The sequence below is a fragment of the Schistocerca piceifrons genome, chromosome 2 (assembly GCF_021461385.2).
Source record: "Schistocerca piceifrons isolate TAMUIC-IGC-003096 chromosome 2, iqSchPice1.1, whole genome shotgun sequence".
In the NCBI taxonomy this organism is placed as follows: domain Eukaryota; kingdom Metazoa; phylum Arthropoda; class Insecta; order Orthoptera; family Acrididae; genus Schistocerca; species Schistocerca piceifrons.
In genome coordinates this window covers 745,176,897-745,200,594 of record NC_060139.1, presented here as the reverse complement: position 1 = coordinate 745,200,594, position 23,698 = coordinate 745,176,897, and the positions used below count along the sequence as shown (strand labels likewise).

The window sequence follows — 23,698 nt, the reverse complement described above, 5'->3', positions numbered from 1 at the left end:
TCACACGCTCCACGTTCTCAGGCGTTGTTATTGTTGGCGGTCTAGGCGTCCATTTTGGAGCACATGAACCAGTAGTGCGGAAATTATGCACCCAACTCAATATTGTAACTCGCTTAGGAACACTACCGCCAGGTGGGATGTTGAAACGCCGGCGAAAGGCACGCGTCACAGCAACAATTGACTCGTTATTGCGTATGAACTCTTCCACTGCGAAAACACGATGCTCAACAGACCACGTAGCCATCGCGACTGACTGCCAGCCTGCAACTGAAACTTCCCGTCCCCCCCCACCACAGGACGAAGTCGCCGAACACCTGGCTCCCCCCCTCCAGACGTACAGTCCACTTCAAAACCACCCGATCCATCTGCGCCACCCTGTATACAGAAAGAATTTAAAGATTTAGTTGACAATGAAAGAGCAAAAAATTATAGGTGGCAATGAAAGAGCTCTGAGGCGTCTTGTTACGGTCCGCGCGGCTCCCTCCGTAGGAGGCTCGAATCCTCCCTCGGGCATGGGTGTGTGTGTCCTTAGCGTAAGTTAGTTTAAGTTAGATTAGCTAGTCTGTAAGCTTAGGGACCGATGACCTCAGCAGTTTGGTCCCGTAAGATCTAAAAAAAAAGAGCAAAAAATTACAACAATCTACAAACGGGATTCTTTGTTCTATACATAAAAAAGCACTTTGTGCTAAATTTGCAGGCCCGGAGCACGTGAAGAAATCGGTGGTACGAACAGTAAAATTTCTGAAGACGCACGCATTATTCCATTGTCTATTGCAACCGTTTTCAATGGAACTGAACAAAAAGTAGGGACAGATTATATGTTAGTGCAAAGTTCGATGGTTAAGTCAAGGGGGCATGAGTAGAACCATTTTTCGATTTAAAACTAGCTATTGTTGAATTTATGACGGAAAAGGAGGTGCAAGAACGAAAATTAGAACGTCCCGAATGGATTGCAGATTTCGCATTCTAGGTGGAATTGGCAGCACACTGCTCGCAGTATGACGTTGGAAGATAACTTCTTTCTGATTTGATGGCGATACAATTAGAAGGAAAATTGCGTTGTAGAAGGGACGTATTCTTACAAAGACAGTCCAGTTCCCTAAGCTCCGTGGCGTTACAGAAAGCGCGACGTTTGAAGAATTCACTGTGGACTTGAAAAAATTACAAGGGTAGTTTTATAAAGATTTTGAGTACACTGTCGATCGTACGTCTGTTTACAAGCTCTTTCTGAGATCGTTGCCATTTCAGTTGAAAGAGCCCCTGTGCATACGCAAACGTAACTGACTAACCTGCAAGGTTTTTACGTTAGAACTGCCCAGGGCGTCTGCACTGCATTCCTGAGGAAGAGTTTCCAAGTCTCTATAATGAGGTTGCAAGAGTGCTACAATATTTCGATAGAAATATTTGTGCGAAAGACCTTGTTTCGTTTATGGGACTAAATAAATTACTATTACGTGACGACGTGAGTGCGAAATTTGGTGAAATTGTCCGAATCTGTCCGTATGCTGACAGTTTGTACCAGATAAAAATTAAGTCTCCCCTGCTCCAAAACTTGTTAAAAAATACTGAAAATTTGTTTTGTTTGTGACCTACATTGTTGAGAAATATGAAATATAAAACTGAGCGGTATGCGGTGTGGCTGCACTGTCGTTAACCCTTTCAGGCCCTGTGACTAGAATTGTGCACATTAAATTTTATTGTGTCCTAGCTGCACCAGAAGTATTTTTTCCCAATGGAAACCTGAGTTACACGTTTGTGAATTTCTAACGTTTCCTTATGTGCAAGTGCTGCCTACTGTTGGGTATCATTATGAAAACGTCAGCAAGTCATTGTAGCAGTGCGCAGCAGCCCGTGACCAACAGAATACACGGATGTGGTTGGTTTTGGTATATTCCACTGTGTAACTCAATGTTGTTATTTTACATGGTGATTACTGAATGGTCATTTTACTATTTATTACAAAGGACACTATTTCGTAATTAGTTATTTTAGTCCATAAAATGAAGAGAAGTGCACAAAGTATGTTTTGAAAACGGTTACATACACTAAGGCGCCAAAGAAACTAGTATAGGCATGCATATTCAAAAACAGAGATATGTAAAGAGGCAGAATACGGCGCTGCGGTCGGCAAAGCCCGTATAAGATAACAAGTGTCTGGCGCAGTTGTTAGATCTTTACTGCTGCTACAATGGCAGATTATCAAGATTTAAGTGAGTTTGAACGTGGTGTTATAGTGGACGCAGCAGCGATAGGACACAGCATCTCCGCGGTAGCGATGAAGTGGGGATTTTCCCGTACTACCATTTCACGAGTGTACTGTGAATATCAGGAATCCCGCAAAACATCAAATCTCCGACATCGCTACGGCCGGAAAAAGACGACTGTAGAGATTCCTTGAACGTGACAGAAGTGCAGCAAATTGCTGTAGATTTCAATGCTGGGCCATCAACAAGTTTCAGCTTGCGAACCATTCAACGAAACGTCTTCGATATGGGCTTTCGGAGCCGAAGGCCCATTCGTGTAACCTTGATTTCTGTACGAGACAAAGCTCTACGGCTCCCCTCGGCCCGTCAACACCGACATTGTACTATTGATGAGTGGAACATGTTGTCTGGTCGGACGAGTCTCGTTTCAAATTGTATCGAGCGGATGGATATGTACGGGTATGGAGACAACCTCATGAAACTATGGACCCTGCATGTCAGCAAGGGACTGTTCAAGCTGGTGGAGGCTCTGTAATGGCATGGGGCGTGATATGGGAGTCCTGATGTATCTTGATACGACTCAGAGAGGTAACACGCACGTAAACATCCTGTCTGATCAGCTGCATCCATTTATGCCCATTGCGCATTCCGACGGACTTGGTCAACTCCAGCAGGACAATGCAACACCACACACGTCCAGAATTGCTACAGAGTGACTCCAGGAACACTCTTCTGATTTGAAACACCTCCGCTGGCCACCAGACTTCTCAGACGTGAACATTATTGAGCATATCTGGGATGCCTTGCAGCGTGCTGTTCAGAAGAGATCTCCACCCCCTCATACTCCTACGGATTTATGAACTTTCCTACAGGATTCATGATGTCAGTTCCCTCCAGCACTACTTCAGACATTAGTCGTCTCCATGCCACGTCGTGTTGCGGTGCTTCTGCGTGCTCGCGGGCACCCTACACGATATTGGACAGCCGTGCCACTTTATTTGGCTCTTCAGTGTATTTTTGTATAAATCTTGCATCTAAAATCACTACTATATAAGGAAAAATTTTACTTCCTCCAGCAAGCCCGGACAGTAGGGCAAAGTCTGGTAATCAGAAACTTTAACGGCATCACCTCTCCTCCCCTTGCGTGCCAAATACTGGCAGCAAAAATAACATAAGCGTGAGTTGGCGACCTCGGCGACGGAGTCGGGTTTGGGTACTTGTTGTCCATGAGTTCCGCTAATAAATAAAAAATAAATTGAAAATCGACATTTTCGGTGAATTTCGTGAAAAAATGGAAACGAGCGTTTGGCGTCATTGGCCGGGAAGCCCCGTACGGGGCAGGTCCGGCCGCCTTGGTGCAGTCTTACTACATTGGGCGACCTACACGCTAGATGGGGATGGAATGATGATGAAGACAACACAACACCCAGTCCCTGAGCGGAGAAAATCCCCGACCAAGCAGGGAATCGAACCCGGGCCCCTTAGGACGACAGTCCGTTACCCTGACCATTCAGCTATTGGGGCGGACAATTTCGTGGACGTCTCTCATTAAAAGATTCGGGGAAAACTCGAAAAATTGGAATGTCGATGGTTGGACGAGAACTTGATCCCCTGTGCTCTTGGCGGCTGGGGTGGCCGAGCGGCCCTAGGCGCTACAGTCTGGAACCGCATGACCGCTATGTTCGCAGGTTCGAATCCTGCCTCGGGCATGAGTGTGTGTGATGTCTTTAGGTTAGTTAGGTTTAAGTAGTTCGAAGTTCTAGGGGACTGATGACCCGAGAAGTTAAGTCTCATAGTGCTCAGAGCCATTTGAACCCTGTGCTCTTGCATAGGAAGGAGTTTAGTATGGCGCCACGCAGGTCGGTTGAACTGAGAAGACTGGGGTTCGTCACAGGTTCTCACATTTTCACAGCTTGCTGACTGGACAATACGGCCATCGGTAGCGTAACGTCGCTGCGGGAGGAGAAGTCGGGCGCGGCAGTACGCCGTGGAGCGTCGCCTCCGCTGCCGCCGCCAGCTGGCGATAAGGCGCGCCTCGCCTCGCCTCGCCTTGCCTCCCCTACTGATAGCGACGGTGGACGGCACAGCCAGTCGGCCGGACAATGGCGGCCTCTGCGCTACCGCACTGGAACCTGCCCGCTCGAGGCTAATTACTGCCTGTCTGCCCGCTTCCGCTGTGCTACTGCCACTGTCTGCTGTCAGCAGCAATATCTGTCTCGTCTCTGGATTGCTAAGATTAGGTTTCTCGATGGCCAGGGTCGTTCAAAAATGGCTCTGAGCACTATGGGACTTAGCATCTGAGGTCATCAGTCCCCTAGAACTTAGAACTACTTAAACCTAACTAACCTAAGGACTTCACACACATCCATGCCCGAGGCAGGATTCGAACCTGCGACCGTAGCGGTCGCGCGGTTCCAGACTGAAGCGCCTAGAACCTCTCGACCACAACGGCCGGTGGCCAGGGTCGCACTTAGCATCTGCAAACCTATAGGCTGAAAGCGTTGTGAACCCATAGGCTGAACGTCTTGTCACGTTTTGTGACAATTAACTCACAAAAACAACATTTCAGAGCAACTTTCGAATTAAAAATCTATGCTCAACTTTTAAGGTGAAACTTCCTGGCTGTTTAAAACTGTGTGCCGGACTGAGACTCAAACTCGGAACCTTTACCTTTCGCGGGAAAGTGCTCTACCGACTGAGCTACCAAAGCACGACTCACGACCCACCCTCACACGGCTAAGCCACGTCTCCGCAACGTCCTTTCTTCCTGATGTGCTAATCCCTTAAGTTTTGCAGGAGAGCTTCTGTGAAGATGTAACTTCTTAAATTTTCCTGGCGAATTTCTTCTTCAAATAATTAGGATGGGCAGCCGGATCCCGCTGACTTTCTGCCTCGGTATTCCGGCCCTGAGACGTCCGGCCATCTTCATGTGAACAGACAACTACTGAAGAGCCCAGGTGCATTCACGGTATTTATGCCGAATCTCGCTCATGCGAAATGTGCTCATCGACGGGGTCATTCGATATTCAGTGATTAGACCATCTCTCACTTCCACCACCGAGGGCAGCACATACAACTCGGATGTTCCGCGAATGTGTTAACCTGAAGCGCGCGCCGAAAGACGCCAGCATATTTCGCATGAGCGAGATTCGGCATAAATGCCATGAATGAACATGAGCAATTTAGTAGTTATCTACTCACCTGAAGATGGCCGGATGTCTCTGGGCCGATATATCGTGGCAAAATGTCGACGGGATCCGGCTGCATACACGAAAATCATTAGAAGCTCTTGCGAAGTTTGGAAGGAAGGCGATGAGGTAGTGGCTGAAGTAAAGCTGTCAGGACAGGTCGTGAGTCGTCCTTTGCGAGCTCAGTCGATAGAGCACTTGCCCAAGAAGGACAAAGATCCCAATTTCGAGTCTCGGTTCGGCACACAGTCTTAATCTACCGGAAAGTTTCATATTAGCGCACACTTTACTCCAGCGTGAAAATTTCATTCTAGTAACTATTAAGGTTTATTACTCAACTGCATATGTTTTATCATTTATAATGATAAGAATAAAAACTCAAAAGAACTGAATTCAAATTATTCAACATGATAAACAGTGATTAAAAAGACTCACATAGTGCTAAAGGTATTACTGCTCAAACTACAACAATAGTTTCTATAGTTATATGTCCGGTAACCGCTGTCTCTTGACTTAGGAGCCATTGAACTTCGGCATTCCACAGTCTGAATTTTACTTGTAAATGTTCAAATGCATGTGAATTCCAATGGGACCAAACTGCTGAGGTCATCGTTCCCTAGACTTACCGTCTGGAACCGCGCGACTTCTACGGTCGCAGGTACGAATCGTGCCTCGGGCATGGATGCGTGTGATGTCCTTAGGTTAGTTAGGTTTAAGTAGTTCTAAATTCTAGGGGACTGATGACCTCAGAAGTTAAGTCCCATAGTGCTCAGAGCCATTTGAACCTAGACTTACGCATTATTTAAACTAATTAAACTAACTTACGCTAAGGACAACAGACACACCCAGGTCCGAGGGAGGACTCGAACCTCAGGCGGGAGGGGCCACGCAATCCGTGACTTGGCGCCTCTAACCACGCGGCCACTCCGCGCGGCTTTTATTTGTAAATGAGGCAGGATTCGCAAGAGATAGTTTGGTAAACTGCCACAATACGCATCAATGTAAGAGCAGGAACTGTCGGTGACAGACTCATATGGTCAAACAATTTACCAAACAGATCTGTGTATCGCCGGTTTCTGTGTGACGAATTACCAGCGCTACTGGAGAAGTTTATCCTTGTAGAAAGACAGCGACAGCGGTTTCTGTGCGACGGGACACCACTTCGTTTTTTACGGATTGTGCGACGTTGCATGGGCGACTCACTGGTTTAGGTGGCCCAGTAGCGTGGTCTGCCCCGTTCACCGGACCCGCTGGATTTCTAAGGGGATAGCCATGTGGTCTGTAAGCCTAGGGACCGATGACCTCAGCAGTTTGGTCCCATAGAAAATTATCACAAAATTTCTATGGAGACATTTAAACGCATTGGTGTGTGTCAAACCCAACGACATTGTGCAGACGTTACAGGCACGTGTCACCAATGTGTACGACGCATTCCAAATGGAGCCAGCTGTATGAACTTTTCCTCTAGTTTTGATCATTAGTACCTCCTGTAGGAATATATTTCAGTTTCGTTAAACACCCTCTATGACCAACCACATTTTACAAAAAAGAACGAAAGTTGAGATTCATGTCATTGGAAAAAATCTGTGGTTCAGTTTTAAAAATAGCGCATTACCAGTATTACAAAATATGATTTTTAGGTAACGCAAGTTCAAATGAAATATATCAGTCATTCACATTTTACCTGTATCGAATTCAAGCATTGTTTTAAAAGTCTTGGCTGTTTTTCCAACTGATGTGCCCGCCTGTTTGACCCTGCGCCACTTGGAATTTGGCGCGAGGGAGGACGAGGTGAATAATCAATTCTGTGTCTTCTACGACAAGGCAGCGTTAAAAAAAAACCGTTTCCTATTTGCAGAGGGCTGTTTTTGGCAGCTGCATGCCCCGATGAAAAAGGATTTTTAACTTTCAGAATCCACAGTCGCCAGAAGATTGGCGTAGTGTTTGTCAGCTGGTTTTGATCCCTTTGTAACGTATTCAGTACAAAAATACCTTGTAACGACACAGGCAGATGGAATTGATTTCCCATATTTTGGTGCAGGAGCACCGACTGCATTGATATATCTTTCGTTTCTATCGCGAAGTGATGTCTTATCTAAAACAACGACACTGGACACTTTACAAACATTGCCACAATATACGTATTCGCATATGCTTTTGGTTCTTTGTAACAAATGAGCCACTCATCGTTCATAAAGCTTTCACAGAAATTTAGTTTTGTTATTTGGTTATATGTTGCGTAGTAACTGAAGTTAAGATGTCAATTTGATCTTCGTAATAGTGTAGTTCATTCAAATTTTCAAACTAGTCGTGTTTGTTTCTTTGAAAGATGGAACGGTGTTCGGTATAGTATTTTTCTCGGAGATGATTAATATAAATTACGGCCCACAGCTGATGAAAACAACGAGAAAGTGCGCTGTCGTGTGTTGGACGATGCAGAAAAAATTAGGGATGAGGAAACTTTCTACAAGACCGTTGCAGTTTTGTCATATGATCACGAAAAGCAGTTGTGTAAACGCTATGTCACTTAATTTTCCTGTCGTTATTCGTATGTTGATTTCTGAGTGTGGATGAGGTGTCCATCCATAACTTCACGCCAGAAACGAGCCATTAGTCGAAGCAGCAGCTGGAAGACAGAAGCTCCGGTTACAACAAGGCGACGTCGTTGTTACATGCTGCGAGCGTAATGGCCACCGTTTCCTTTGCAAATCAGGTTCTTCCTATTGTATGGATAATATTTTATCACGTTGACTACCAGTAGATGTAAAACTTTATATTCTTTCTATTACAGGAAAGTTCTGGCTGTGAGGCGATGATGTAAATGGGTGCACTGGATGTGTTAGGGCTTTACTCTCTTTCTATTACATAACAGTTTCGGCTGTGAAATCAGTTTTAAATGTATAAGTGCAATGCCTCCTCAGTTGAAACCACGCAATATCAGAAACAGAATACAGGGAACTTTTGATCCATTCAATGACAGCCAGTGTGGTGAAGTGTTATGATTCACACAACCTGCCGTAGCTTGAATGCTCTTGTAATCGTACTAATCCTTCTTATCGATTACCTCGGAAAGAGTAAATTAATGACTGGTGAATATTACGGAAGTCTGCTGGAGGAAATAAGTGAACAGTTTGTGAGAAGACGGCTCTCTTGCAAAAGAAACAATTCTTGGGACTATTCTGCTTGTTACGAAGGTTCTATGGAGAGCTGATAGCTGAGGGACTTAACCACGTCTTGTTGGAACATCCATTCCGTTCATCATAAGGTCTGACTTCAATTCCACATTTAAAGCAGTCTGTGTCTGGAAAACGTTTTCTGCCCGATGAATGTAAGTGTGTATGTGTTCTTACCTCTTAGAGTCAGTTCTTTACTTACAAAATTTTAGCAACTAGGCGAAAGTTGGACGAAGTTTTGCCTTAAAAAGGAAGTGCCGAAAATTAATCGCATTCTTTATCTAAAATACTAATTGACAGGCCGATAGCTTTTGTCTCCGTTCTGTGGTTAGGTTTCACCCAAGATGCAGAGGGTATCAGGTAGACGATTATTGACTGTAATCCATGCAACTTAAGTTTTACTTTTTTTAAGAAAGTAAAATGCATCGACAAATCGATGCAAGTTACTACTCCAGTTAATATTGTGAACGTCTTATGCCGTAGGCTACTTGAGATGTTCTCAACTGGTTTCCCTGATGACACGGATTCTAAGTGTGGACATGCTACAGCAACAGTAAAGAATGTATCTTCTTGTGCCGTGAAATATGCATCAGCGACATTCCAATTGTAATTAAATATTACTGCTCTCAACAGTCTGTTGACTGGTTAACACGTCACAGATATTCATCAGGATTGTGCTACTCGAGACACCAAACACTTTCCTTCCTGAAACTAGCTCCCCAGTCATTTTGCATTGCTGATAGATGTTTCCTTGGATCAAAGTATGCAAATCAGGTGTCCCTTCACGTATGTAGTGACTGAATACAAGAGACAAAGACCTCGGTGAAATGGGATTGCAACCAGACTACAGGAAGAACGGAAGGGAGATTAGATGTCGCTAGAAACGACGGGTTGGACAAAGATGGAGGGTAATCTGGCGCGGCCTCACCGTAGGAACCATCTCAGCGTTCACTTTAAGTGTTACCAGGAAATATACAGAAGTCTAAACCCTGCTCCTCCCGAATGCAGGTCTAGTTTGTTAACGAATGTGCGGCCTCAGCTCACTACCAAGCTAAAGATATTGTCTGCAGAAAATCGTTTTAATGCGCGTAGTTTGAATTGTTTCTTTTCCGTTTAGTTAGCCACTACCTGATGGTGCAATATACAATGAGTACTTACGCTTCTGAAATTGCCTCTCATTAACAATGTATTATGCTTCCACTATTTAGCGTTTGCTTTACTTCGCTGGTCACTGAGAACAAAGCGTGCAGAACAGCGCGGAGAACTACCGATAATATTGAACGCTGCTGCATTTATCCCGGTTTGGCTGTAATAAGACGTGAAATTCTCCATAAACCGCAGTTTCTCTAATGGAAATCGACAAACATTTCCAAGAACCCGGTCACCCGCTCAAATTGCATTTCACGGGTGACCCAGAGGCAGCGTATTCAGAACTTTTCGTTAGTATTCAGAGTGCTACAGAATGAATTGTGGCGTACACTTGTATACTGATTCAAATTTTATTGCAAATGAAACAAAACAGAAACTTTATAGCAAATTAAAAAGAAAAACAGAATTTAACCTTTGAGGAAATCACATTTCGTTCTTATTACGGTACCATAAATTCTCCTGTGTCATTGAGTACAGTTAATAGTAAAATGCGTTAATATAGTTAAACAATGCCAGCAGAACGTCATATTCAAGTTTCAGCCTCTTGTGTCGAATGCACTCTACATACTCAAATATTTACGAGATGTGGGGCACCACCAGCATAAAATACTTCATGACTTCAAGTTTAGGAAAATAATATTGTAATAAGAGCACAATTTCACCCATTTTGGATTTCTACAGAACGTCATGACTGTAAAATATATTTTTTTAAATTTCCTATATTGTTTATTTTAAAAAAATATGACTAGTTTGGAGTGGATAACAACTCATTTTCGGACGAGTGAAGCAACCTTTGATACAACTTATGTTCAACAAGTACATTGCCTTTCGATCACACTTCAGTCCGGAACCACGCTGCTGCTACAGTCGCAGGTTCGAATCTTGCAATGTGTGATGTCCTTAAGTTAGTCAGGTTCAAGTAGTTCTAAATCTAGGGGACTGATGACCTCAGACGTTAAGTCCCGTAGTGCTCAGACCCATTTGAACCATTTCTTTCCATCAGAGAAAAATGAAGTGGTATTAAAAATCTGAACACATGCGAGGAAAGTAAAAACAGATAGACTTCAGAAACCTACGCGTCATTGTTTCACTTAAATGCACAGATATGTATCCTTTTCTTTTACCTGTTTTTTTTTCTCGTCAACATTAGCTCAGATCACCAGCTGCCCGCACTTCCCCTTTTCTCGCGGTTGAACGGTTATTAGCACGATCTGCTACAGGAATTTATGCATCAACGCATGCGTTAGCTGAAAACCGGTTATTTACACACGTGAAAATTATGTTAATAAACAACAAAACAACAGAAAACAAAAGTGACTGACTCTGCTGTTCTAAACACACATAAAATTCGAACATAGTTTCTAAAATTCCACGCTTATTTTGCCGTGTACAGTATTCGGTTTCACCAAGAATCGTATTGGCTCATCGACAAATGACGTACGGTAGGCTCTTTCATATGACGCCTTTGCTGCACTTCTTTCTGCCGGATAACAGTTCACAGATTAACACGCACGAGTGTCGAAAAACTTACCATGTCGCTTTGCACTGTAGGCGGAGGCTACACGAGCATGACGTAATGGGAGCGGCTGTCACGATAGGCCAATTAGCGCGCCGCACCGTATCGCTGTGGAATGTGTCCGGCCACTTGCGACCCGCGGGAGCGTCGACAGCCCTACTGCGCCGCTCCGGAGGCTACAGGCTACTGCGCGCGAGGTGTGGGCAGGCCGCAGCCGGCGGTCGCCTGCGCGCATGCGCGGCTCGGTAGCAGGTGTCTGTCAGCCGGATCGCCACAAGCCACAAGCCGCGAGCCGCCTGCCGATGCTATTATGTCACTCGCCTTCAAAAGGGCGACGCCCGAGACTTTGCGCTGCAGCTTCCGACATTTTCTCATCTCTGTGAGACCAGCAGTTGGTCCTCCTACCCTCCTATATTTTTTAAAAATCTTCTGAACTGGAATCCTACGACTTTTTAAATGCACCTGGTAGTTATAATTAAAGAGCAGCTACTCACGGAAGTTGCAGCGTGAGCTGTTGGGCAGTACTCGGTGGAGTGAGGTGGCACATTTACAGGGTGCAATGAGTACACAGAACTGCCGAATTTGGGACACCTTTAAGCCGTGTGTTATGCACGAAGAGCGTGCTGTCACTAGCAATATGTGTCTGTGTAATGTGGATTCACAAGCGCCTTTATTGTTAGACGAGAATACTCCCAGAGGGTCTGTTAGGTCCACCGTGTCGTCTGCACGTTATCGAGACCTCTCTGTGCAGTATTCTGTGATTCCTGCCTTGGAAGAGCGCAACTGTGTGGAAAGCACTGTTTTCGTCCAGTGGCCGCTGTGGCAGAACGGTTCTAGGCGCTTCAATCTGGAACCGTGCAGCTGCTACGGCCGCAGGTTCGAATCCTGCCTCGGGCATGGATGTGTGTGATGTCTTTAGGTTAGTTAGGTTTAAGTAGTTCTAAGTCTAGGGGACTGATGACCTCAGATGTTAAGTCCCACAGTGCTTAGAACCATTTGAAGTGCAAGATCTGGTTAATGCATCCCTTCACAAACGTGTTATATCCAGAGGTTTTCCAGATGCATGGCCTGCAAGATCACCTGATCTATGTCCGTGTGAGCTTTGGTTACGGTGATATATAAAAGAACTCTTTTACCAGCGTTCAAAAAAATGTTCAAATGTGTGTGAAATCGTATGGGACTTAACTGCTAAGGTCATCAGTCCCTAAGCTTACACACTACTTAACCTAAATTATCCTAAGGACAAACACACACATCCATGCCCGAGGGAGGACTCGACCCTCCGCCGGGATCAGCCGCACAGTCCATGACTGCAGCGCCTATGACCGCTCGGCTAAACCCGCGCGGCACCAGTGTTCTACTTGATCAGAAGGCCAGTATCCAGGAACACGTAGCTCAGATTCCGTTTGAACTACTGTGGGTGACCGTTGATCACGGCATTTTACGGAAGCAGCATCTCGTCGACGTCTCCGGTACTCATATTAAACAAATTGTCTAACCGGCGTTTGACAATAAAGTCAACAATATGCCTTTCTCACTTGTTCGATCGTTTGATCGTTTCTTCCAAGTCCCATACCTAATTTATGACGTATGGTAATATTTCTACAGGTCTTTCTTGCATTCACTGCATCAGATTTGCACCTGGTGGCCCAATTTGGATCTAGTTTTTTCCAACATAAACCGGCTCCGCATTAACGCAATTAGAATACCTACCACGTTTCGCTGCGCGCGCGTGTATATGTGTGAATTCCTAAGGGACCAACTGCTGAGGTCATCGGTCCCTAGACTTACTCATTACTTAAACTAACGCAAACTAACTCATGCTAAGAACAACACAGACACGTATGCCCGATGGAGGACTCGAACCTCCGGCGGGAGGGGCTGCGCAATCCGTGGCATGGCGCCTCAAACCTGGCGGCCACTCCGCGCGGCCCAAGTTTCGCTGTCATACAGTTATTACAGCCCACACAGGATCTCTGTGAGTAGCTGCATTTTAATTATAAACACCAGGTATGTTTGGAGCATTAACATTACTGAAGAATGTATCGTATAAATATCAACTTAGGTAAGGGTTAATTCTTTGTCGTCGGACAGAATTTATTACAGGTTATAGAATAATTTATCCGTGTGAAACATGGGCCTTGCCTCGGTGGGATGTCCTGCGTGTCTCAACGATAGATTCAGCGATACCTTAGGTATAACCACATCGGAGGAGCATTTTTGAAGAGACCAGATTAATACGGTTCCTGAAGAGGGTTAGCAGCCTTTTCAGTAGTTGCAGGGGAGACAATCAGGATGATTAACTAAAATTAGACAATATGGCCTTACTATCTTGGTACTGCGAACGGCTGTAAGGAAGGGTAAACTACAGCCGTTAATTTCCCGAGGACACACAGGCCTACGACACTATAATTCTTTCAGAGACGGCAATTTCTTTGGAAGAGTAGTCGTACGGAATGGATAAAAAAAATTTTAAAAAAGGATAATTGAATGTAGCCGCCTGATCAGTTGAAGTTGAGAGAATTAGATTAGAAAATGAGACACTAAAAGTAGTGGATGAGTTTTGGGCAGCGAATTAAGTGACAATGGCCGAAGTAGAGCGGATATAAAATGCAGATTGGCAATTGCGCGAAAATCATTTCTGATAAAGAAAAAAATTTTTGTTGATATTGAATATAAATTTAAATGTTAGGAAGTGTTTTCTGAAGGTATTTCTCGGAACTACATGGAGCCAACAAGTCAAACGTCGGCGACAAACAGCTCGTCAACTGTGGCGCTACAGGGAAATGTTGAAGATTAGATGAGTAGATTGCATAAGTAATGAGTACGTACTGAATCGAACTGAGGAAAAAGCAAATGTATGCACTACTTGACTAAAAGAAGAGATAGGTTTATAGCCTACATCCTGAGGCATCAACAGGCCGTTACTTTGGCAATGGAGAGAGATTGGGAAATAAAAATTCTAGAGGGTGACCAAGGCTTGAATACAGTAAAGAAGTTAAAATTGATGTAGGTTGCAGTAGTTATGCAGAGATGAATAAGCTTGCACAGGAGAGACTAGGGTTGAGAGCTGCATTAAACCAGTCTTCGGTATAAGGACCGCAGCAACAACAACATAGTTTTATGATCATCGTATATCTTCTTTATCCTGTTTTTCGTTTGGATAGTTGCTGTTATTGATTGGTGGATACCTCGTTCATAGCATTTGTCGAGCTAGAAAAAGCGTTTGATAATGTAAAATGATACAAGATGTTCTGATTCTTAGGGAATTAGGTTTAAGTTATAGGGAAAGACAGGTAACATACAGTATGTACAGGAACAAAGAGTAAGCTATATCAAAAGCGAAGTGCTCGGGTTAGAAAGGGTATAAGAGAGACATAAAGACTTTCGTCCTTACAGTTCAATTTACGCACTGTGGTATATACGAGTATACAGTGTTTTTAAGAAAGAACGACGTCATTTCAAAAGTCCATATTTATCGATAAAAACATATTACAAATATGGAACGAATTAAAAAATTATCACAAAATCTTAAAATTTTAATCAAAATATCCACGGGTGTGCTGCCGGCCTATAGTGTCCAACGGGCACAATATTTCGGCGATCAAACATGTCGCCATCATCAGGTGAACTGACGGACTGAGCTCCTGTGAACGTGCTGGTACGGAGCTCCGTACGCTATGGCTGCTCAGAGGGAACTGGGTTCGGTCGCGGCGGCGGCCGATTTAAATACCCTCCGCCCGCGGCGCGCTCCCTCCGCCGTCCGCGCCCCGCGCCACGGTCGCGCGGTGGAACAGATTGCGGCGGCGTCTGAGATGACGTCGGTGTGATGGCTCTGTCCGCCGTGGTCGTCACAACTATACGTTTGCTCGATTTACTCTTGATTGACCCGATCGCTGGTTCCCAAGCCTTGCTAAGATTATAGCCACAGTCACGGTTTATGAGGTCGTCATTGGTGCGAATTTCGATGGCCTCTCTAACAATGCTGTCCCAGTATCTCGGCGTCTGTACCAGAATCCTCGTGCGGTCATACTCCATGGCGTGATTTTCCGACAAACAATGTTCAGCGACCGCCGACTTGCTCGGATACATCAGTCGAGTGTGCCTCTGGTATTCACGGCATCGATCCTCGACGGTACGCATCGTCTGACCAATATACGACTTGCCACATTGACATGGAATCTGGTATACGCCGGTCTTCCTCAAACGGAGGTCATCTTTGGCGCTCCCCACCAGTGCACGAGTTTTATTTGGAGGACAAAACACAGTTCCGACCCGGTGTTTCTTCAGAATGCGGGCGATTTTCCCCGAGAGTGCGCCTGTGTATGGAATAAATGCAGTGCCTACCTCATCCCTCGTGACTTTATCCATCTCAACAGGTTGTGCTGCAGTGGTTGGGCGGAGAGCACGTTGAATCTGCCACTCTGAGTACCCATTTTTTCGAAATACAGTTCTCAGATTTTCCAATTCCTGGGGTAGACTCTCTGCGTCAGAGATGGTGCGCGCCCTATGTACTAGAGTTTTAAGTACCCCATTCCTCTGTGAAGGGTGGTGGCAGCTGTCTGCGTGCAAATACAGATCAGTGTGCGTAGTCTTCCGATACACCCCATGACCTAGGGTGCCGTCAGCCCTTCTCTTGATCAAGACGTCAAGGAAGGTAATTTACCCTCCGTTTCAGTCTCCATAGTGAATTTGATGTTGGGGTGTATGGAGTTTAGATGTGTAAGGAAGTCAAGGAGTTTATCCATACCATGTGGCCAGATGACGAACGTGTCGTCCACGTAACGGAAAAAGCAAGTAGGTTTCCATACGGATGACGACAGGGCTTCCTCCTCGAAGTTCTCCATGTACAAATTCGCTACCACCGGTGAGAGTGGGCTACCCATGGCGACTCCCTCCGTTTGTTCGTAGTATTCTCCATTAAAAAGAAAATACGTGGAAGTCAAGACATGCCTAAAAAGTTCAGTGGTCTTCTCGTCAAACTTCTGACTAATCAATTCTAGTGACTCTCGCAGGGGTACCCTCGTAAACAAGGAAACGACGTCAAAACTCACCATGATATCTGACTCATCCAACCTGAAGCTATCAAGGCGTTTAACAAAATCCACGGAATTACGGATGCGATGAGGGCATTTACCCACATAAGGACTTAATATCCCCGTCAGGTATTTGGCCAACAAATATGTAGGTGCCCTGATGTTGCTGACAATGGGGCGTAATGGTACCCCCTCTTTGTGAACCTTCGGGAGTCCATATAGTCTAGGCGGTACCGGACCTTGGGGTAACAATTTCTTAGCGTCACCCTCCGGTAAATCTGCGTCCTTGAGAAGCGCCCTCGTCTTGTTCTCCACCTTCTTTGTAGGGTCAACGCTGATCTTCCGGTAGGAATCGTCATTTAGCAGGCTCTGCATCTTATCAGTGTAGTCCTTATGGGAGACAACAGCTGTAGCATGGCCTTTGTCAGCCGGTAAGACAACAATTTCAGAGCGCTCCCTCAGATCACGAATGGCCGCCCTCTCTTTACTGCTGATATTTGACTTCATCGGCTTGGATTTCGTCAACGCACGACAAGTTTCATGATGTATTTCCTCGGCTGATTCTGGCGGAAGTCGAGCTGCAACCTGTTCAACAGCACTAACAATTTCTGCGACCGGAGTGAACTTGGGGGTGGGAGCGAAGTTGAGACCTTTCTGCAAAACCGAGACCGCATCATCACTCAACACCATGCCACTCAAATTGATGACAGTCTGCAGAGATGGTTTGTCAAGGAGACGTGAGAACTTAGCTGTTTGACGTCCCGTAGCCTTCTTATGGGCGGAATCAGCTGACACCCAGGTGACACCATCAATCCAATCCCAGGAACAAGAAGTGAACTTACTAGCCAGTTGCAAATGTAGTTTGAGTAATTCCTGTGAGATAAACTCAAGGCTCCGGCGGGTGAATTGCACTCTCTCACGTACCAATGCGAGGCTGGCTCGTTTCTTGATTCTCTTAGCTGCTGCAGAATCGATGTGATGCATAACCTTAGCAAAATTTGGAACAACATTCTCGCTATTGCAAATTCTCTGTGTGTCTACCAGCGAGAGCATGAACAACATCTCGACGATAGCTAAACTCTCCATAAACTTTACACACTGTATCTGCTTTTACACAAGTTATTTCGGCTGATGTGCTGTTCTTCACTTCTATAGCACGAGGTAAAGGGGAAATGAACACACTTTCCTCCACATATCCCCACAAGAAAAAATCGCTTGGACCCATGTCTGGCAATCTTGGAGGGCAAGAATGCAAGGCAATGTCTCGGAGTCCCGTGTGCCCTATCCAGTGTTGAGGTATCTTCAAATGCTGCAGAACTGGCTTTTTCCACAACTTCAGGAGGACTCCGATGACTTCATTTTCCCACAGGATGGACCTCAACCACACCGGCACAACAACGTACGTCAGTTTCTCAGTGACACTCCGTCTCAACGCTGGACAGGGCGCACGGGAGCGCGAGACACTGCACCAGGAATGTGTTTAAAATTCAGGGAGAAGGAATATCAACGATAAGATTGGCTAATGACATTGCTATCTTCAGTGAAAGAGACCTGTTGAAAGAGATGACCTGTTGAAGGAAATGAACAGTCTGATGAGCATGAAAAATGTATTGAATATAAATTGAAGGGAGAAGAAAGTAATGAGGACGGCTGGAAATGAGATTAGCGGCAAACTTAACGTCATTACTGGGGACCACGAAGAAGAGTGACAAGTGAAGGTACTCTGCTACCTTGGAAGTAAAACAGCACATGACGGACGAAACAAGAGGATATAAAAAGCGGGCTTTCACGGACAAAGAATGCGTTTCTGTCTAAAGGAAGTTTACTGGGAATGCATGTGTGGATCACTGTACAGTACGCAAGTGAACCATAGACTGTGGCTGTGGGAAACTGAGCAACATGTAGTAGTATAGGAGACTGTTGAAAATTAGGTGGACGCTGGTAGGAATTGAGATGGTTCTAGGCAGAATCTGTGAGGAGAGGAACATGTTGAAAATATTGACAGGAAGAAGGGATAGGATGATAGTACATGTGTACAGACATCAAGGAACAATTTTTACTGTACTTGAGGGATCTATAGTGCAAGAAAACTGTAGGGAAAGACGGAGATTGGAATATATCGAATAAATAATTGAGTATGTTGGATGCATATGCTACTCTGAGATGAAGAGGTTGGCACACGAGGGACTTACGTGGCGAGCCGCATCAAACCAGCGGGAAGACTTATGACTAAAATAAAATAAATTTAAAAAAAGGGAGAGTGAACACATGTTACAGACAGCCTGCCAGTGTTGTCTCAAAGCCCAGAAAACCCAGAAAAGTGCCCGTGAAATAATCAGGAGTAAAATGGACATATTATTGTTTTATTTCTTATCTTAGTGTGCAATGGAAAGATATTAACTATTTCAGAATAAATTTTGTAAACGATAACTTCAATCATTTCAGCCCAGATTCAGAATACGATAAATTCTGGATTAATGTAGCAATTATAATATACTTTTATTATATTCTTGCAGCTAGCACACCTCAAGCTTCTATTTTATAGTGAATGCAAACGCCACAGTCAAGTGGCTGTTGGGCAAGACACCCCTAGGACCGTTACAGATGGGATGCACGTTTATAGTGGTTGCATTTGAGATTAATCGAAAACGAACGATACTCGCCTCAAATACAAATTTCTCATGGCCGTTAGGCTGATTATTGGTAGTCTGGATGACATTTTAACCCCTAAGCGTGGAGACGCCAGTTGTTAGTGGTGCATAGTATAACTCTGAAATGATCTTTATATTTTAAGCAAATATCTGAAAAAATGTCAGATTGTACGTCTAGTTTTAAAAACATGCACCTAATTTAAGTTTTCTCTTATACTTTAAGCCTTTGATTTATCACTGGGACTTATGCACCCAACGAAAGCCTACCCTAGAACTATTGGAAATTTGTTACATGGTATCAGTGTTGCACTGCTAAAGGGAAGCCTGCTAATGATTTACAGAATACTAATAATTAGAGACTGCACCTGTAGATTGAGCTATCTTCAAGTACTATTATTAACCCTTTGCCAAGTATGTCGCATCGAAACAGGGTGCGCCTGCGACAGGCAACCCAACGAAAGATTTGCAAAGCGGGTTGCCGTAGCGCCTTCCCCGAAAATTCGTGTCAGAGAATTTGACGCACGTACTGACATTTGTCGCGTCACAAACAAAGCTAGGAACCGAAACGACGGGTATTATGGTTTTCATAGTTTTACTTCTGACTCCTCCCCCCAAGAACCATGGACCTTGCCGTTGGTGGGGAGGCTTGCATGCTTCAGCGATACAGATAGTCGTACCGTAGGTGCAACCACAACGGAGGGGTGTCTGTTGAAAGGCCAGACAAACGTGTGGTTCCTGAAGAGGGGCAGCAGCCTTTTCAGTAGTTGCAGGGCAACAGTCTGGATGATTGGCTGATCTGGCCTTGTAAAACTAACCAAACCGGCCTTGCTGTGCTGGTACTGCGAACGGCTGAAAACAAGGGGAAACTACAGCCGTAATTTTTCCCGAGGGCATGTAGCTTTACTGTATGGTTAAATGATGATGGCGTCCTCTTGGGTATAATATTCCGGAGGTAAAATAGTCCCCCATTCAGATCTCCGGGCGGGGACTACTCAGGAGGACGTTATCAGGAGAAAGAAAACGCGTTCTACGGATCGGAGCATGGAATGTCAGATCCCTTAATGGGGCAGGTAGGTTAGCAAATTTAAAAAGGGAAATGGATAGGTTAAAGTTGGATATAGTGGGAATTTGTGAAGTTCGGTGGAAGAAGGAACAAGACTTTTGGTCAGATGAATGCAGGGTTATAAATACAAAAACAAATAGGAGTAATGCAGGAGTAGGCTTGATAATGAATAAAAAATATAGGAATGCGGGTAAGCTACTACAAACAGCATAGTGACAGCATTATTGTAGTCAAGATAGATACGAAGCCCGCACCTACCACATTAGTACAAGTTCATATGCCATCTAGCTCCGCAGATGACGAAGAGATTGACGAAATGTACGATGAGATAAAAGAAATTATTCAGATCGTGAAGGGACACGAAAATTTAATAGTCATTGGTGACTGGAATTCGGTGGTAGGAAAAGGGAGAGAAGCAAACGTAGTAGGTGAATATAGAATGGGGGAACGAATGAAAGAGGAAGCCATCTGGTAGAATTTTGCAAAGAGCATAACTTAATCATAGCTAACACTTGGTTCAAGAATCATGAAAGAAGGTTGTATACTTGGAAGAGGCCTGCAGATATTAGAAAGTTTCAGATAGGTTTTAAGTTGTAAGTCATTTACAAGGGCAGATGTGGACGCTGACCGCAATCTATTGGTCATGAACCGTAGATTAAAACTGAAGAAACTGAAAAAAGGTGGGAATTTAAAGAGATGGGACCTCTACAAACTGACAGAACCAGAGGTTGTAGAGAGTATCAGAGAGAGCATTAGGGAACGATTGACAAGAGTGGGGGCAAGAAATACAGTAGAAGAAGAATGGGTAGCTTTGAGAGATGAAATAGTGAAGGCAGCAGAGGATCATGTAGGTAAAAAGACGAGGGCTAGTAGAAATCCTTGGGTAACAGAAGATATATTGAATTTAATTGATGAAAGGAGAAAATATAAAAACGCAGTAAACGAAGCAGGCAAAAAGGAATACAAACGTCTCAAAAATCAGATCGACAGGAAGTGCAAAATGGCTAAGCAGGAATGGCTACAGGACAAATGTAAGGATGTAGAGGTGTATATCACTAGGGGTAAGATAGATACTGCTTACAGGAAAATTAAAGAGACCTTTGGAGAAAAGAGAACCACTTGTATGAATATCAACAGCTCAGGTGGAAACCCAGTTCTAAGCAAAGAAGGGAAAGCAGAAAGGTGGAAGGAGTATATAGAGGGTCTATACAAGAGCGATGTACTAGAGGACAATATTATGGAAACGGAAGAGAATGTAGATGAAGATGAAATGGGAGATACGATACTGCGCGAAGAGTTCGACAAAGCAGTGAAAGACCTAAGTCGAGACAAGGCCCCGCGAGTAGACAACATTCCATTAGAACTACTGACAGCCTTGGAAGAGCAAGCCCTGACAAAACTCTACCATCTGGCGAGCAAGATGTATGAGACAGGCGAAATACCCTCAGACTTCAAGAAGAATATAATAATTCCAATCCCAAAGAAAGTAGGTGTTGACAGGTGTGAAAATTACCGAACTATCAGTTTAATAAGTCACGGCTGCAAAATACTAACAGAATTCTTCACAGACGAATGGAAAAACTGGTAGAAGCCGACCTCAGGGAAGATCAGTTTGGATTTCGTAGAAATGTTGGAACGCGTGAGGCAATACTGACCCTACGACTTACAGGGTGTTTCAAAAATGACCGGTATATTTGAAACGGCAATACAAACTAAACGAGCAGCGATAGGAATACACCGTTTGTTGCAATATGCTTGGGACAACAGTACATTTTCAGGCAGACAAATTTTCGAAATTACAGTAGTTACAATTGTCAACAACAGATGGCGCTGCAGTCTGGGAAACTCTATAGTACGATATTTTCCACTTATCCACCATGCGTAGCAATAATATGGCGTAGTCTCTGAATGAAATTACCCGAAACCTTTGACAACGTGTCTGGCGGAATGGCTTCACATGCAGATGAGATGTACTGCTTCAGCTGTTCAATTGTTTCTGGATTCTGGCGGTACACCTGGTCTTTCACGTGTCCCCACAGAAAGAAGTCACAGGGGTTCATGACTGGCGAATAGGGAGGCCAATCCACGCCGCCTCCTGTATGTTTCGGATAGCCCAAAGCAATCACACGATCATCGAAATATTCATTCAGGAAATTAAAGACGTCGGCCGTGCGATGTGGCCGGGCACCATCTTGCATAAACCACGAAGTGTTCGCAGTGTCGTCTAAGGCAGTTTGTACCGCCACAAATTCACGAAGAATGTCCAGATAGTGAGATGCAGTAATCGTTTCGGATCTGAAAAATGGGCCAATGATTCCTTTGGAAGAAATGACGGCCCAGACCAGTACTTTTTGAGGATGCAGGGACGATGGAACTGCAACATGGGGCTTTTCGGTTCCCCATATGCGCCAGTTCTGTTTATTGACGAAGCCGTCCAGGTAAAAATAAGCTTCGTCAGTAAACCAAATGCTGCCCACATGCATATCGCCGTCATCAATCCTGTGCACTATATCGTTAGCGAATGTCTCTCGTGCAGCAATGGTAGCGGCGCTGAGGGGTTGCCGCGTTTGAATTTTGTATGGATAGAGGTGTAAACTATGGCGCATGAGACGATACGTGGACGTTGGCGTCATTTGGACCGCAGCTGCAACACGGCGAACGGAAACCCGAGGCCGCTGTTGGATCACCTGCTGCAATAGCTGCGCGTTGCCCTCTGTGGTTGCCGTACGCAGTCGCCCTACCTTTCCAGCACGTTCATCCGTCACGTTCCCAGTCAGTTGAAATTTTTCAAACAGATCCTTTATTGTATCGCTTTTCGGTCCTTTGGTTACATTAAACCTCCGTTAAAAACTTCGTCTTGTTGCAACAACACTGTGTTCTAGGCGGTGGAATTCCAACACCAGAAAAATCCTCTGTTCTAAGGAATAAACCATGTTGTCCACAGCACACTTGCACTTTGTGAACAGCACACGCTTACAGCAGAAAGACGACGTACAGAATGGCGCACCCACAGACTGCGTTGTCTTCTATATCTTTCACATCACTTGCAGCGCCATCTGTTGTTGAAAATTGTAACTACTGTAATTTCGAAAGTTTGTCCGCCTGAAAATGTACTGTTGTCCCAAGCATATTGCAACAAACGGTGTATTTCTATCGCTGCTCGTTTAGTTTTTATTGCCGTTTCAAATATACCGGTCATTTTTGAAACACCCTGTATCTTAGAAGATAGATTAAGGAAAGGAAAAACCTAAGTTTATAGCATTTGTAGACTTAGAGAAAGCTTTTGAGAATGCTGTCTGGAATACTCTCTCTTTCAAATTCTGAAGTTGGCAGGGGTCAAACACAGGGAGCGAAAGGCTATTTACAATTTGTACAGAAACTAGATGGCAGAAGAGTCGAGGGACATGAAAGGGAAGCAGTGTTTGGGAAGGGAGTGAGACAGGGTCATAGCCTATCCCCGATGTTATTCAATGTTATTGAGCAAGCAGTAAAGGAAACAAAAGAAAAATTTGGAGTAGGAATTAAAATCCATGGAGAAGAAATAAAAACTTTGAGGTTCGCCGATGACATTATAATTCTGTTAGAGACAGCAAAGGACCTGGAAGAGCAGTTGGATGGAATGGACGATGTCTTGAAAGGAGGATATAAGATGAACATCAACAAAAGCAAAACGAATATAATGGAATGAAGTCGAATTAAGTCGGGTGATGCTGAGGTA

General features: G+C 44.5%; 1 protein-coding gene across 4 annotated transcripts in view; it reads right to left on the bottom strand.

Moving 5' to 3' along the window:
* LOC124777424 (ras-like GTP-binding protein RhoL) overlaps positions 1-23,698 on the bottom strand; it is a 325,071-nt gene that overhangs the window by 232,044 nt on the left and 69,329 nt on the right. The window contains exon 1 of one of the 4 annotated variants that reach the window (XM_047252821.1): positions 11,246-11,428. The exons of 2 other annotated variants lie outside the window; for them this stretch is intronic. In XM_047252821.1, coding sequence (XP_047108777.1) covers positions 11,246-11,248 — 3 coding nt within the window. In that variant the 5' untranslated portion in view covers positions 11,249-11,428. Of the gene's footprint in view, positions 1-11,245; positions 11,429-23,698 lie in introns of those variants that run through there. One more of the 4 variants, XM_047252822.1, reaches the window with a different exon arrangement.